Source organism: Bolinopsis microptera, chromosome 5 (genome assembly GCF_026151205.1).
Source record: "Bolinopsis microptera isolate Bmic1 chromosome 5, MBARI_Bmic_1.0, whole genome shotgun sequence".
Lineage (NCBI taxonomy): Eukaryota > Metazoa > Ctenophora > Tentaculata > Lobata > Bolinopsidae > Bolinopsis > Bolinopsis microptera.
The window spans coordinates 18,731,507-18,747,836 of NC_087076.1; the positions used below are offsets into that span (position 1 = coordinate 18,731,507).

At 36.9% G+C, this 16,330-nt stretch overlaps 1 protein-coding gene and 1 long non-coding RNA gene across 4 annotated transcripts; one reads left to right on the forward strand and one right to left on the reverse strand.

Annotated features, from left to right (window-relative positions):
• Positions 1 to 1,764: 1,764 nt before the first annotated feature.
• On the forward strand, positions 1,765 to 16,148 carry LOC134816041 (actin-related protein 2/3 complex subunit 4). 3 transcript variants are annotated; one of them, XM_063824748.1, is made up of 9 exons: positions 1,765 to 1,786; positions 10,181 to 10,214; positions 10,376 to 10,494; positions 13,304 to 13,415; positions 13,991 to 14,086; positions 14,298 to 14,378; positions 14,560 to 14,649; positions 14,920 to 14,976; positions 15,783 to 15,872. In XM_063824748.1, exons 2-8 carry the CDS (start codon positions 10,212 to 10,214, stop codon positions 14,956 to 14,958), a joined length of 540 nt encoding a protein of 179 aa, XP_063680818.1. In that variant the 5' UTR covers positions 1,765 to 1,786; positions 10,181 to 10,211; the 3' UTR covers positions 14,959 to 14,976; positions 15,783 to 15,872. The 3 variants fall into 3 exon arrangements, with proteins under 3 accessions (XP_063680818.1, XP_063680820.1, XP_063680819.1); XM_063824750.1 differs by lacking the exon at positions 14,920 to 14,976 and adding an exon at positions 15,369 to 15,384; XM_063824749.1 differs by lacking the exon at positions 14,920 to 14,976 and having other exon boundaries at positions 15,783 to 16,148.
• On the reverse strand, positions 11,252 to 12,147 carry LOC134814642 (uncharacterized). Its single transcript, XR_010160188.1, has 3 exons — positions 12,096 to 12,147; positions 11,886 to 11,936; positions 11,252 to 11,544 (listed from the first exon to the last, which is right to left on the reverse strand). It is a non-coding gene; the product is annotated as an uncharacterized LOC134814642 (long non-coding RNA).
• Positions 16,149 to 16,330: the final 182 nt, after the last annotated feature.

Consider the following 16,330-nt stretch of genomic DNA (forward strand, 5'->3'; position numbering starts at 1 on the left):
TTCGCTAACATTCCTGTCATTCTTTGGCGTATCATCCTGTAACGAGATTGAGGACCTGTTACCCTCATCATCAAAACCACCTTCTCCGATCATTGCGCACTTCTTTTACAAAGTGAAACAGTGCAGATCAGCAGAGTCAGTAGAGAATCAAAATTGAGTTTGGGGTCCTCAAATTATTTGTTATATAGTAGTGTTGAAAGTATATACTGATGGGAGTGGAGAAGTCTATTTCACTTGTTGACTTACGGCAGTGATTCCAAATACTAGTTGATTGATAGATGAATAGTGAGGATGGAGTGGGTGGGATGAAGTAGTTGTCTCGTCTTGGTGACCTGTTGAATAAAGAGAACATTGAGACTGGTGATTGGAACTTATTAATTTTAAACATTTCCAGTAAACAGTGCAACTTATGAAGATTGTGGACAGTCAGGAAGTTATACTCGTTACAGATTGGTTTACTGTGTTCTAGTTCAAATAAATCTTTGCCCAACATCTGCTTGATAACTTTACCGGTCTTATCCCTAGTGATAGGCCTTACTCTGGCACATGTTTTGAACTTATTGAAGTATGCATCATTATCACCAAAGAGAATTCTTATGCATTTCTTTTGTGTTTTAAATATGGCTTCTAGTTTATTATTTGATACACCTCCCCAAACAGATATTCCATAACATAGGTGTGATTCAAAAAGGGTGTGGTACAGGTCCTTATATAGTTTTTTAGGTACACAGCGTCTAATTCCACATAGTCTACCTATCTCACATTTCAATTTACGGTTTAACGCTCTTAAGTGAGCATCCCAGTTCAGTTTTTGGTCAATAATGACTCCAAGAAACTTAGTTTCCTCCACCTTTTTAATTACTATATATTATTTAGTGTCAGTTCTAATTCATTGGTGTTTGGATCTGGTTCATTTCTACAGTTCGGCTTAAAGTGGATATAACAACATTTCTTTATGTTGATATGCAGCAAGTTACTCTTCATATACTGATGAACAAGTTTAAGAATTTTATTAGCTTTGCAGTAAAGTGTTTTTATACATTTATCTACAACAAATATGTTGGTGTCATCGGCAAAAAGTATAAACTTACCTAGGTCTGATACTCTGTATATTTCATTGATGTAGATAATGAAAAGCAAGGGACCTAATACTGACCCCTGAGGAACACCAAATATTACAGACAGTTTTTCGGATTCTTCTCCAAGTACTGAAACATATTGCTGTCTATTAGAAAGGTTATTATCGGCATCAAAATTTGACACATTGCTTAGTATTGCGTCTCGATTTTCAGCACACGAATCCGTTTTTCAGCAAAATTGTGTCCCTAATTGCTGGTTCCTAGCAAGTTCTCAACTTTCTGGAGAGGAGTAGAGCAAACAGTCTACTAGGACATGAATTTCATCACTAAAGAAGCAATAAGTGCACCATCTATCTTCTCATGACACAATGGGGGTTTCGTATCGGCAGCTGATAAGAAGCCTTATTATGCTGTATATTGAACATCATGCTTCTGGTTCATAATATTGCTTAATTTTATCGTAGAATTCTAGTTTTGACAAGGATGCATTCGCAGTTTTCTAAGGATCCACAAATTCTTGCCTTATGTTGTGAATGATTTGAGTGGAGAGCTTGAATCGGGTGAAACTGTGAATCATATATTGTGTTAACTTGTGAGAAGTTGATTAAGTTAGTATGATGATGAAAATCTTTTAAAAATAACTGGCTACAATGAGCATTTTATTAACAATAAACTGTTTTCACAACTACAATTAAATACATTTATTGAGGAAAGGAAATCAAGTCTTAGGAAGACGTACAATGTCATCTTTTACTGTGGCGCCTTCATCATCTGTCACTAAGGTGTGCCATACATGTAATGTCAAAGCAACTAGAGGATTTTTGTGTCTTGGGCCATGTAAACAGTGGTACCATGTTAAATGTGCTGAACTGAAGAAAAGAGAAGAAGAGGTGTGTAAAACATGCAACGATATATATATAAATGTAAATAAATGTAAACAGTCTGATGTAAATAAAACCAAAGACGATGTAAACATACACAAAGAAACTGACGATAGTGTAATCCTTTGCCCAGCATGCAGCACAACAGCCGATCGTGGAGGGGATGTTGTTGGATGTGACGGTGTTTGTGGAAAATGGTTCCATGTTACATGCCTTACAGAGGGCGATCAAGCAGTCGGTGATGGATATTGGTACTGTTCCTCTTGTTATGGTAAAGAGGCTTTCCCTGGCTTCCCAAGTTTTGTGAAGACAGCTGACTCAACACCCGCAACGTGGGGTTTGCTCAAGGGACCTTTTATTAAAGAGACATTTGGCAATGCCTATGATGAAATAATCAAGTGGAAGAAAAACCTGTTCAAGGTTCCTTCTGGTGCTCAAGGTAAAGCCTATGTGAAAGCGACTTCTAAAGTCATCAACTATTATGTTAATAACTCCCCCCTTCAAAATGTGGCCATGACTGCACTTATGGTTATGCCAGCCCTGCTCCTTCAAAAACCCTCCAAACGATCCAAAACAAAGGACCACGTCAGACATCTTGAAGATCGCCTCAAACTTTGGGAAAAAGGGGACATCAAGGGCCTCATCAAAGAAGGTAAAGCTATTCAGAAGCGTATAACATCAAGCAAGTTTACTCCCCAACATACACACAAAGTATTCTCCAAGCTCATGCTTCAAGGAAAGGTGTCAGCAGCGCTCAGATGGGTGACAAATAAAGCTGGGGGCCACCTAGAGCCAACACCAGAAACTATCAAGTTGCTAGAGAGCAAACATCCTGACCCACAGCCTGAAGAGTCCTTCCTTGTAAGCAGTCTACTCAGCAAGGTGGGCCTGGAAAAAGTAGACAATGTTATATTCGAAAACATAGATATTGAAGCAATCCAGAAGGCAGCAAAGAACACCAATGGATCAGCTGGCCCCTCTGGCTTAGATTCTGATGGCTGGCAACGTATCCTTTGCTCTAAGTCATTCAAGACATGTGGTGCTGAACTATGTGAATCAGTTGCCTTACTAACCAGGAAACTTTGCACTGAATTAGTTGACCCTGATCCCCTAGCATCCTTCATATCTTGTCGCCTCATTCCTTTGGACAAGAAGCCCGGTGTTAGACCAATAGGGATCGGTGAAGTTCTCCGCCGAATAATCGGCAAGTCAGTTACTACTCTGCTTAAACCAGAGATCCTAGCAGCCACTGCACCGCTTCAAGCGTCAGCAGGCCTAGAAGGTGGAGTAGAAGCTGCTAATCAACCGTTTAAACCGGAGAGTTGCCCTCCACAACACAAGTGTGATGTGTCCCGAGCTGTATAAATATCTTGTTAATACCTACAGAAAAGCAGCAAAACTGTACATACCAAACTCCAAGGGATTGTTTATTTTATCCCAAGAGGGTACTACTCAGGGGGATAACTGTGCTTCTGCATTTTACTCCTGTAGCCTGATGCCCCTTATGGACAAACTCCCCACAGAGCCACCAGATATCTCTCCCGTGGTCTGTGATAACACGAAACCTCCCCAGAAGCCTCCAGAGGAGAATAATAAGATTGAGACACCGCCAGATACAACTCCAGATAGGACTCCGGAGGTAAATAAGCCCTCCAACAAAGCTGCTAAACACATATGGTTTGCAGATGATTCTGGAGCAGCAGGAAGGCTTAAAGCCCTGAAGATTTGGTGGGATACCCTACAGGCATCTGGCCCCGTTTATGGCTATTTTCCCAAACCTTCCAAGACCTGGCTTATAGTTAAAGAGGAGTATCAAGAGGAAGCCAAGTCTCTCTTCCCCGACCTCAACATCACCACCGAAGGATGCCGTTACCTGGGTTCCTTTATTGGTACAGAGTCTGGAAAGAATAAGTTCATCCAAGCCAAATGTGCCGAATGGATAGAAGAGATCGAGGGATTGGCATCAATTGCACAGCATGAGCCACACCTTGCTTACGCCGCTTTTGTTTATGGCTCCTCCCGCAGATGGTCTTTCCTGATGAGGACCACCCCTGACATAGCAGTGAACTTGCAGCCCATTGAGGACAAGATCAGGAATTTGCTCATTCCCAACATGACAGGACACACAATTAGGTCCAACTTTGAGCGCAGCCTGTTCTCCCTCCCAGCCAAGTTAGGTGGACTAGCTATCATCAATCCAGTAGAAATCGCTGATAATGAGTACAAGAACTCACTCATGGCTAACCAGCAGCTTACAGACCACATCCTGAAGCAACACACCACTCTCAATACCAACAGAGAGGCTGGGAAAGCAGTCAAGTCTGCCATTAGCCTGTCTAATGCCAAGAGGTATGAGTCACTCAAAAACCAGCTGATGAACGATCTTCCACCTTCGATCAGTGAGAAGATCCCACATGCATGTGAAAAAGGTGCATCAAGCTGGCTGACCGGACTTCCCTATGAGAAGTACGGCTTTGTCTTGAACAAGCGAGGGTTCAAAGACGCGATAGCATTGAGATATGCTCTACCCATTGCCAACATAGCCAAGAAATGCATTTGTGGCAAAGATAACACCTACAACCACATTCTTATTTGCAAGAAAGGAGGCTTTGTCAACAGCAGACACAACCGACTGAGAGACACTGTTGCAAGCATTCTTGAAAAAATATGTAATGAGGTTGTTGTAGAGCCCACACTCCAGCCATGCACTGGAGAAAGCCTTCGCCCTGGTACCATCCTGGATGATGGGGCAAGGCTCGACATAGCAGCTAGAGGTTTGTGGTCACCAATGGAGATGGCATTTTTTGATATCAGGGTTTTACACCCCGGAGCCAAATCCAAAGCTAATCACAACACCCCAGCAAAGATGTACAGCAAGCATGAGAGAGAGAAAGAAAGGAAATATGGAGACCGCTGTGTACAAATTGAAAAAGGAACCTGCAATGGCCTTGTATTCTCGACCACCGGAGGTATGGGCCCACAGGCTACCATGTTCCTTAAACGAGTAGCAACACTTCTGGCAGCCAAGACCAGCCAAGACAAAAGCCTCATTATGGCAAATCTAAGACGTCGTTTGAGGTTTGAGCTACTTAAGACAGTATTGATTGCAGTGAGAGGACACAGAGGACGGTATTATGAGAAAGCAATACCTGTTGACGAACTGGACCTAAATCTTGCACACACCACCAACGATGAAGACAGGGGTGATGATGTTGATGATGAAAATAATGAAGTTGATGATGAGGCTGAGAATGTAGAGGAAGAGGTTTCAGAAGAGTGAGCTGAAAAGAAGACAAGTTTCTATTCTAATTTATTGATTATTATATTTATAATAAATAGGAGAGATCAAAAACTTTAATTTCCAACAGAAAATTTTTAAAACACACCTAACAAATTCTACCCTGCTAAATAGCTATTAAAAACATTAATAGTTTCGTATAAAATTTAAGATCTAAACAATTACTACCCTTCAAAATACTATTAAAAATGTTCATGTAACAAAATATTTGACTTTACCAGTCTCTTGAAGTTTCAAAATGAAACTCAGGTGGAAATGCAGTTACAACAGGACACTGGTTCTCTGTGATTACTGAAAGAAACTATTTCAAAATGTAAGTTCTTAACACTTCATAAATGCTTTTCTGAGAACTAAAGAGATCATATCGAAAAACTATTCCCCTGATATTACGACAATATCTGAATTAAAGATGTTTCTTGTCAAGTAAACATAGTCCAATATCTACACCTCAATATGTTTGTTTGTTCATACTTGTACTATAAGTAACATAATCATAGCAAAATATTTAATGCTATAATAAATCTCGTAAATTCTAAGAATAAGAAAACTTCATCTTTTAGACAGATTAATCTTATGATTAAGATTTAGTCCATGGCTTTCCACAATTTCAACACAGACACTGATAAAAATAGAGTCTCTGGAACAGTTTTTTTGAAAAGAAATGTCAAACAGTATATATACAATAAATTAAATCAAGTGATGCAATTGGCAGAGCACAATCGTAAATCCTGAGCAATAGATATCATCTATCCAGGTCGTAGCTCTTCTCCTCAGGTATCAGGTTGAAGGAGACATTGGATATAGGGGCAGTCCATGCCTTCTTTGCCTTTCCACATACACCTCTAACTGCTACTCGCACACTCCTCATTATATCCATGCTGAGGCGTGTCCTGATGTTACACATCACCTGGCTGTAGTCCTCCTTTGTCTTGGTGGCTATCAACACAGTTCAGTATGATAGAGGCCTGCTCAGCTGCTAAGTCGACATTGGACCTTCCACTATTACACAGAGTGATGATGCGTTCAGCTTGACACTGTAGATTCCTATCTACTAGCTCACAGCTTGAAAGTAGGTGCAGAGCTGTTTGCTCATCCAGGCCACAAATACATAGCAGAGAAGCCACTGCCTTATCAACTCTGAAGAGATGGGGGTTCAAAAGATTGTTCTTGTACATAAGACTCATTACCAACACTTCCACCACGCAGCTTACTCCAAAGGGGATTGGAAGAGGGCTGCACGAGACTATTGGAATATCAGACCATCCTTCCATAAGAAGTAGGTTTTGTAGACTTTCTTGCTTAAGCAGCTCTGTGAATTGCTGCATCATTCCCTTGGTGTACTTGTAAGTCTTTGGGGGATAGTAGCAGAATGTGGTCCAAGTTAGTATCATCTGTTAGTATCATCCGTTATAGGCTTATTAAAATCGGTATTTTTTTAATAAGAAGTTTGATGAACAATAATGAGCTGATAAGTTAAACAACCAACTTTTTTTGCTTCTAATCTGATCCAGTTTGTACCTAGGTAGTCATTCTTTCTACCAGATTTTGTTTTGTCAAGTCAAACACGCAAATTAAAAGCTTTGAAGTTGTGGCCTTATGCCTAATATCACAGTTTATCATGCCTATCTACAAAGACTTGGACGAGCTTGCTGGAGATATTCTTGGGAAAGAATACCAAGTTGAAAGCGAAGTTGCAAAAGACACTAAAGGACTCGGAAGTACTCAGCTACGATTCAAAATAACTCTTATTGACAAGGATGTAGGCAACCAAGATAGTCAGAAGGTTTTTGCAAAGCAAAATGATATGAAAAGTCAAGTGTATAAACTGCTTCATGTTGTAGAAAAAGAATCAATTATATGTATGATAGAATTATCCCATGTGTATTAAATTTTGTGTCTGAACGAGACTCCCAGCTCTGTTCTGACGTGAGATTATTGTTTCCACATTATTATGGTCGAGGTAGTGTTTCAAACAATCATATTTTTCTTTTCCAAGATCTCTTTCACACCCATGGTGAAAAGTTTAAGGTGGATGCTAGTGATACATTTCATGATGAAGCACATGTTCATCTTGTCATAACATCAATAGCTAAATTTCATGGAGTCTTCCATGCTATGAAAAACATTGGTGGCTTTGACTTCAAAGATGAATATCCCATTCTAGCCGAAGATTACTTACTTGAAAAAAAGAGTTTTGATCTAGTCGCACCATTTTACAATGGAGAATTTCATAAAGCCTGGGAAATATTACAAGTGGTTCTGCATTGTTATTCTAGTGAGTGCTTCAACATGATGGTGAAATCTAAACTAGTTCTGCCAGATAACCACGTATCCGATATACAGAAGGCTTTGGAAAAACTTAAATTTCTTGTCGGTGATCCTTTAGAGTTAATGAAAAAGATTCGTCAAAGAGAAACTGCAGACACATCTATTCTCATTCATGGAGATTTTCATCCTATGAACATAGCTATGTCAGATTCTAAAGTCAAGTTCTTTGATTACCAATTGATTCGGTATAGTGATGGATGTTCTGATGTTAATCAATACTTATGTCAAGGTACTACATCTCAGCAAAGGAGTAAGAACCTCACATCCTATTTGGAAACATATCACAAAACGCTGACCGAAACTTGCAAGAAATTGGGAATGTCTGGATCACCTTATGGAGACACAGCTGGTTTTATGTTGGAATACCAGAAGTTTTCTCCCCTTCAGATTCCATATGGCTTTGGTATGCTGATCTGGAAATTTGTAACAGATTTTAAAGCTTATGAAGAACTTGCAAATTTGCTGAAAAAATTGCAGTGTTGCACTGCCTCCGACAAATCCATTCCTCATGAAAATATAATAACATTAAACATGCATTGATAAACTGGGTCCAAAAGTTTGGGTAGCGATTCAAATCTTATTTGAGTTTGTGATTGAGATAGAAGATAATGGTATTTTAGATCAGATCTAATTTTTCTTTGGTTATTAGCGAAAGTTTTTGTTAAGGATAATTTAGATAATAATGGTGTTCAAAATCAAATCTATTTTTCTTTAGGTCGCCATCATTCCTGAGAACCATATAATCATGTTGAATTTTCAGTGTTAAGTGTGCAATAAATTATATATTATTGAAACAAACAATTAACGTTTATTTCGTCATGTACCTTAATCTCATCAAAACTCTAATCTATCAACCATATTTTGTATGATTCAACCTTTTTTGTACGTGATTTAATCTGTAAGCAATTATAAGGAATATTTAGATAAAGTGAACAAATATATAGCACATTATATTATAATACCTTGGTAATTATCAGTTGTGCACTGAAAAATTAGAAAAACTAATTCTAATTCTAATTACTTTGTTCACATTATAATATTATAATATATGGGGTATATGTTCCATGGCACTGCTAATCTAAGACAGCAAGAAATCAAAAATGCATGTTGTCAAATTAACAATAATTATTCTCATGAATTCCGATAATTTTTACCTTTATTTAAAACGAGATCAATGGGGGCCGGGCCGGGTCGTTGTTATTAAGTAATCACTTTTTGGCAAATTTTTAACCCCTCCCCTCCCCCTCTGTAATGGACGTCTATAATACAAAGCTATTGTGTTTAAAATGACAGTGTTACCATTTAGAAACCCCCTCCTCACATAATATTGACGTTATAAGGAAGTAAGATATCCAAGTAAGGATTGGTAGAGCACCCAGCATGTTACTCGGAGGTATAGTAGGCGGATCATACCCGCTCCGGCACTATGCCGGCCTATGAATACCTGCTTGTACAGTACAGTGTACACATCGCGATACAATCATAGCCCAACCCTATCAACTTAATCGAGCCGATTCAACACCCACAAATGCATACACCCTTGGGAGCCGTCAGTCGAGCTTGATTATATTAAGTGGATTGAAAACATCTTGCACTTCATAGTACTGTCAGTACAGTACTTCACTACGATAATCCCCCCACAACAAAACATATAAGTAAGGATTTACACAGCTATTTATAGATCTATATTGTTCACATTTTTGTGTTTTGCTTTCGTTTCTATTTATATGATACTAGTGTAACCTTTGCCTACACTCTACAGCCGGGACTTCACTATCGCAGTTGAAATGCAAAAGTCTAAACCCGCCTATTATATTCGAAAACACACATTACATTTTGTTAAAACGGTGCGAAAGTATGAACTCGCTCAGTCCAAACAGACTGCAATTTAATTCTGAGTGCCCCTCATGTATCTAATAGTAATACTTGAAAAGCAATCTTGACTCTTGAGGTACACTGCCAAATTACCTAATTATATAGGTATTATATAGCAAATCTGTTATGAGGGGAGAGAGAGCGAGAGTGGGAGAGAACGTGAGACACTTTAGTATCACATTTGGGTCACAAAATGATCAACTAAACCACTTACCACCGATCGATTTAAAACCTTAATCATTTGGCTTCGTCAGAGTTTTCCCGGCACTATACCGAAAAAAACCAGTCCCATATCTCTTACCGTTTTCTTGATTTAGCCATTCATAAATTACAAACAGACGCACACACAGATTTATTGAGATTATTAGTATAGATCATAATAGTACTCTGATACGGCACAAGTCACATATTTCAGTTATTTGATGATTTAGCTCTCGTTTTAAAATATTAAATTTTGAGTAAACATTTGCATTGGCTGAGTTCTGCCAGGTACGGTTAACCTATAATATTTTAATTTTTTGGTCATTTTAATTTTTGATTAATTTACGATTATAGATAAGATTCATTCAATGGTAGTGAAAATTATGCGTTTCATTATTTATATTGGATTGGCTGTTTCAATTCGATTATTTCACTTTGACACAAGTATTATTCTATTTAATTGGCATGATTTATTTTTGTAAGCATGCATTGCTAACTTTGACCATGTTCTCATTTTTAGCATAGCTGTATTGAGAAAACTCTGCAATTATGGTGAGTACTTAAAATAAGAACTATTAGGAACAGCTCTGAAATCTTGAATTCTTAACATATAATAATTAGATATGATACAACACATTTACATTTGAATTTTACACAATGAATGTAATTTTTGAAAACATGATATTATGGTATATTTGAAAGTTTATTTTAAGGCCGCGACATTGAAGCCCTATCTGAATGCAGTTAGGACTACTCTTGAAGCTGCCATGTGTCTTGAGAACTTCTACTCTCAACGTGTTGAGCGACATAACAAGCCTGAAGTAGAGATAAGGTAAGCAATATATAAGCACCAAGTATTATGCACTAAGTATTATGCACTAAGTATTATGCACTATGCAGTATGCACTATGTACTAATATGTACTATGCAGTATGCATTAAATGCACTATGCACTGCACACTATGCATTGCACACTAAGCATTATGCATTTAAATACATTATGCACTGTGCATTATACACTAAGCAGTAAGCACTGCACACTATGCATTATAAGGGGTCCATATTTACTCCGTCACATATGTGACGGAGTAAATGTTTATAGTGTGACAATGTGACCATTTCTGTGCCGGCTGTATTTAGGCGATATCTTATCATCTGATTAAGATATCGTTATGTGACAACGTTTGCCTAGAGGATGAGACGATTATCCTAACCGTCTCAAACCATCAAGGGTTTAAATAATTTCATAGTGTGACAAAGTCAACTACACCGTGCTTTTTAACACTTAACAGGGCAACTAATATTTACCAATATCCTCAAACTCAAATGAACGTGTCCAAATAGTTTTACAGCAATCTTAAACTATATTTTGATGAAAAAAGAAACAACAACAAATTTATCTCTTTTGATCATTATGAGTATGTTACTAACTTTCGTTGTTATTCACCTTATATAGCCCAAGACGTTTATCAATAAATTTTAGAGAGGTTCTTCTCGTCCAAGTTTGTAACTTTTAAAGTATTTTGTTTAGTCGAAGAAATAAAACGACAAAATTCAATGCATAATCACTGTAATGAATACCGGTAATCGGGAAGAAAATATCCCCAAGAATTAATCAAAAATCTCATTGCTACACGATAATAGCTAAGAATCAACGAGGATATTTCTACAGTACTGAAAAGAGGAGCGCCGCCAACTAATTAAAGAGAAGTTCTTAAAAAACGAGAAGTGGAGCACTTCACCACTACAAACAACTGATCGGATGAAAAGTCAAGGTTGTCTTTTTGAAAAGGCCACAGAGGTGTCTACATTTATCTTGACTCCCATCCTGAATCTTCATTTTCTTCACGACTCTTCACCAAGTTCCTCTGGCCTCCTTCTTCTGAAAAATGATAATTCGTGATGGGTCAAAGCAGTACTGACTACTGAGCTGGGCTAGATAAGAAATATAGTATGCACTCGAAATAACATGTTATATTGTGGAATATTTCAGATGCTTGCGTTCAATGGGGATAAAGGAATGTAGAACATGTTTAATGCTAGGTTTAAGTATATATAACTATATAATACATGTTCAAATTCTGCAATAATAATAATTAAATATATTATGTTACATTGAGCTTCTTTAGATCGTTCTTTATAAAAGTAACAACCATTTAAACCCCCTACCTCCGTTAAATTGAGGTCATGTTAAGAAGTTTAGTGTGTCTATTATAAATTTACCTTCTTCGTTTAAAGCCATCTCGTCTTGTACCCGGGAATACCCAAAACCGGCTGAAAAAGAAAGCGTCGAAATTTACCAGGCATAAAGAGGAACGAAACTCCCAGGCTAGTTATATTTCGATCGTAAGAGAGATTCAGTGAGATTCAGAGATTCAGATTTTTTATCAAGTATTAGGGTAAATTGAAATGGTAAATTAATGTGAGACTTACGCCACTGTTCTTCCGCGTCTGACATAATCGCAGTAGAACTCACTGAAGAAATATAGTTTTAAATTTAAAAGTCATAGGTTTTTAAACTAAATTATGAAGGTATTGATTTTAATGTAACATAATGAGTTAAATCCAAGAATTTATTTGTATTAATTGTCGGTTAAACCCTGTGTATCTTCGAAAAAGTTCCTTACCGAAAACAATGGCCAACATGAACAGTAACGTCCTGAAAACAAATCTATAAATTTGTGAACGGTATGGCAATCAGATCTAACGATCTAACATATTTTGTCTACTATAGAAAGTTCAAACTCAATTATTAAAGAAACGGAATCTTTGAAACATTGGTCGTGGCCACTTAATTCGAAAAATGAAAAGCAACAGAAAACAAATGTAGACACGGTACAACTTACACGGAGGTGGTTAAGCTGAATCTCATTGGTAAAGTGTTTGTAGAACCGCTGGAACCGTAAACTGTCTCTGAGCTGGATAAAGGGAACACTGGTGCTTTGAAGCTTGCACTGCTCTTTTATACCCAAATGTTCGCTCCGTTCACAGAGAGCACCCATTTTAGTTGACGATTGCCTGAGTGATTTTTAACAATGTGTGTTCTTTAGACAATGGGATTGCTGCGGGGCAAAGAACTAATCCATCGACAAGTTTTAATAAGCTCAATTCATGAGCTGCGTTGCTTGGAGGTCAGCCGTAATTAAAAATACATACTGGGGATCAAGGACAATGGAAACCGGAAGATTGTATTTATATTGGTGTGGTGATAGTATTGTCCATCAAGTGCTCACAAAAATGTCCACAAACACGTATGAGAGCGCTCTTTAACAAACCTTACAAACCAACAAAGTAGCAGTTGCGTGAGGGAGCGCAGTGATGGGTGATAACTTCTCAACAGGATAACTTCGTGCTCAATTAGATCCCATACAGTTACCAGGTTATACAATGTTCTTGGCAGGCCCAGGATACCATGTCAATCCATATTCAGATACGAAAACTTTAACCGGGTCTTATTATAACATTCAAATCGCGAAAGGAATTTTGACATCACAATGTGGAAGCTCCAGAGAAATACTCACGGAGTTTACACAATAACACATAAATCATAGTAACAAAATCTATTTATAAACAAAAAATTAATTATCTAAAAGCCAAGCAGGTTATTTTAAAATAAAGTTAAAGTGTCCATTATGTTTCAGATCATCAAAGGAGGTGCTGTTTACTCCGCTGGAGATTTGTAGAAACGAAAAAGAGAAAGTCCTCATTGAGGGATCGATCAACTCTCTTCGAATGAGCATAGCTATCAAACAGGTTTCAGCAAATTGTGATATTTTCACACTATACTTTTAGATCTGCTAACTCTATTAATAGTAACACAATCGCTACAATTTATCAGGAGTAATAACGTGCATATTAAAATAATTGCAATCTCTACTATAATTCAGAGAATTATTTATGTTGTACGACCGCCCACGTGCAAATCAGACGAAAAATATGAACTTGCGTAGTAACCATGGTAACGAGGGTTGTTACACGCACGTGCACGTGCAAAGATTGTTAAAACGACATTTTTTATTGGTTTTGATGATATTACGTTGTGTTTAGTGCGAGCAACATTTTAATCGGCTGTATCTTCGGTTTGTTTAGGATATTTTTTGACGCGATTTAAACTTACTTACAAAAAATACTATTAGCTTCCTCCCTGTGACCACGGGTTTTCTAGTTTATTATAATATAATATATAATAATGGAAATATGGAAAATTTCCTTCAGATCTGAAAAATGCTCTTGTTAGGCCAGCTATCAAAGATGATAAATGAGACATGTTATGTTACCGTATAACAATAAATACAACTTGCAGGTATCGCTGATGCATTTTATTTCAGGCTGATGATATCGAGAAGATTTTGTGCCACAAATTCATGCGGTTCATGATGATGAGAGCCGAGAATTTCTTCATTCTCCGAAGGAAGCCTATCGAGGTTAGAAAGAGTCTTACAATTTTAAAAGGAATTCCTGATTCGAATTTTCAAAAAGTAGTCTGGTATACCAATTACCACCGTGGCTAATAGTTTCATGCCCCCGCGTTCCCTCCGCTAAAGCGTCGGGAATTATCGCGGGTAGCACTCAACAGCCAAGGTATTATTGTATTGTAACCTTTAGTTTAACCCTTAACCATTTCAATGTTTCCAGGGCTACGACATCAGTTTCCTCATAACAAACTACCACACCGAACAGATGTACAAACATAAGCTCGTAGATTTCGTCATGGAGGTGAGAATTATTTCTATCTAATATCAAGTTGTTATTAATCTTAATTTTGCTTAAAAATATTGTATTTGATCAAAATATATCCATATCAATAATTCTAAAGTTAGCTCAATCACTTGCAGAAAATAGAGTGACATTTAAATTAATGAAACAAAATTCTCATCCGACTTTTTGCCCGTTTCAGTTCATGACAGAGATAGATAAGGAGATCAGTGAGATGAAACTTTGTCTCAACGGTCGTGGTCGTATTTCTGCTGTGGAGTTTTTGAAAAACGTAAGAACTAACAACTATGTATAAATATTTAAAACTATCCTAGTTGATTATACCAGATAAATACTATATAACTACTAGTTGTGAATTGTAGTTGCTATTATTCCTTATATGGGAGGTGTATTTTGTTTCGCTGGTGTTACATTTTGAGCCGTTTCATACATTTTAGCACGTTAATGAGTTCTGTGATGTAAAACATTATCATCTAAATCTTTTCTTTCAAGACTTGTTTACGAGTGGTTTGTGAATAATGAATAATGTAGCATTCTTTAGTTTGTGCCAGCCAGAGAATGGAAGGAAGAAGAGTCGTGAATCAAGTGTGAAAAATGTGTGAGAAATACATGTTTTAGATATTCCATATCAAATAATTGTCTAAGTGTGTCCCATTTTAAATCCCACATTCGCTTGAAGTAATGAAAACTTCCGTTGGCTTGAGAGATACGAGTTGAATATGTTTTATACGTTTGGTTTATAATACTTTTATAATTTATATGTTATGTTTGAAGCACTTAGCATATATTCGCATTTTTAATCAGAGCAAAAAGACCATTGACTCTGAAATTTTTAACGAACCTTTCATCCACTTCGCACCTCATTAAGTATTACCAATTACCAAATTTACTAATTACCATTATTCCCATTGCCGAATTGAATTTACAGCTGATAATCTGACACCTTGTACTTCATTTCAGTTCATTTCACTACATTTCATTTCATTTCAGATTTCATAAATTAAACGTGAGTACATCAAAATAAATTTCATAAAAAAGGTATATTTTAACTTCATTAATTTGCGAAATATCACATCACATAATGATACAATTAGCTCTTAGCAAGGGGTAACAGACCTTCCTCTGCTTTGTATCATTCCTTACAGATCACTATACCATTAATATAATAGCTCTCTATAAGTGTATCGCTTAACCTGTTTTTTATGTACATCGCCTTTTTGTAAGCACTTATTTTACTAATTTTACTCCGCTCTGCATGTTATATAATACCATTTGTTGAAAAATTGCCAAAAGTTTAAACCTAGTTAAATGTGGACGCACAGAGAAAGAAAACTATTTTTACTACCGTAGCGAAGAATTAAATTCGCTAAATTACTTGAAACTGAACGAATTTTTTTCTTTCAGTTTAACTAGAGAAGAGCGGTGGTGTCGTCTAGACGAACATGAAAAGGACATTTATAATTGATTCTAATTTTTTTAGTTGTGTTACCAATTTTGTTATACCTTTTCACGGTTTTTGGTATACATTTTCACGGTTTCAGCATTCTTTTTCGATGCTAACTCATATATTTCATTATAATTTAGTAATTGAAAATATCTTTGATCGACACCTTTGCCATTTCAATTTTTCTATTTGACTAAGCGCCATGCTGTTTCGTAGATTTTTCGGATGGGTAGGATTGTGGTTGTATCGTAATCGTGATATGTCAAGTATGTAATATGTATGTTGCTGTAAATATTATATACGATTCTGAATTATGTTAAAATGAACACTGCGTCCCATTTTTACTATCTTGTAGGTTTTTTATAAGACGATTAACCTTTTGCAATTAGTAAACGGGGAAAACATCTGCTGATTCAGTAGCCTTCGCAGTTCGAGCAATGAAAATTTACCATTTATATTAATATTTTATATTCAAGTTTATTATACTCATTAAATTTAAGACATGCTA

Excerpts from the sequence above, each read along its gene's own strand:
- LOC134816041 (XM_063824748.1), top strand. Across the intron at positions 10,495-13,303 it reads AAGCCTGAAGTAGAGATAAG|ATCATCAAAGGAGGTGCTGT; the intron begins GTAAGCAATATA and ends ATTATGTTTCAG. Across the intron at positions 13,416-13,990 it reads TGAGCATAGCTATCAAACAG|GCTGATGATATCGAGAAGAT; the intron begins GTTTCAGCAAAT and ends ATTTTATTTCAG.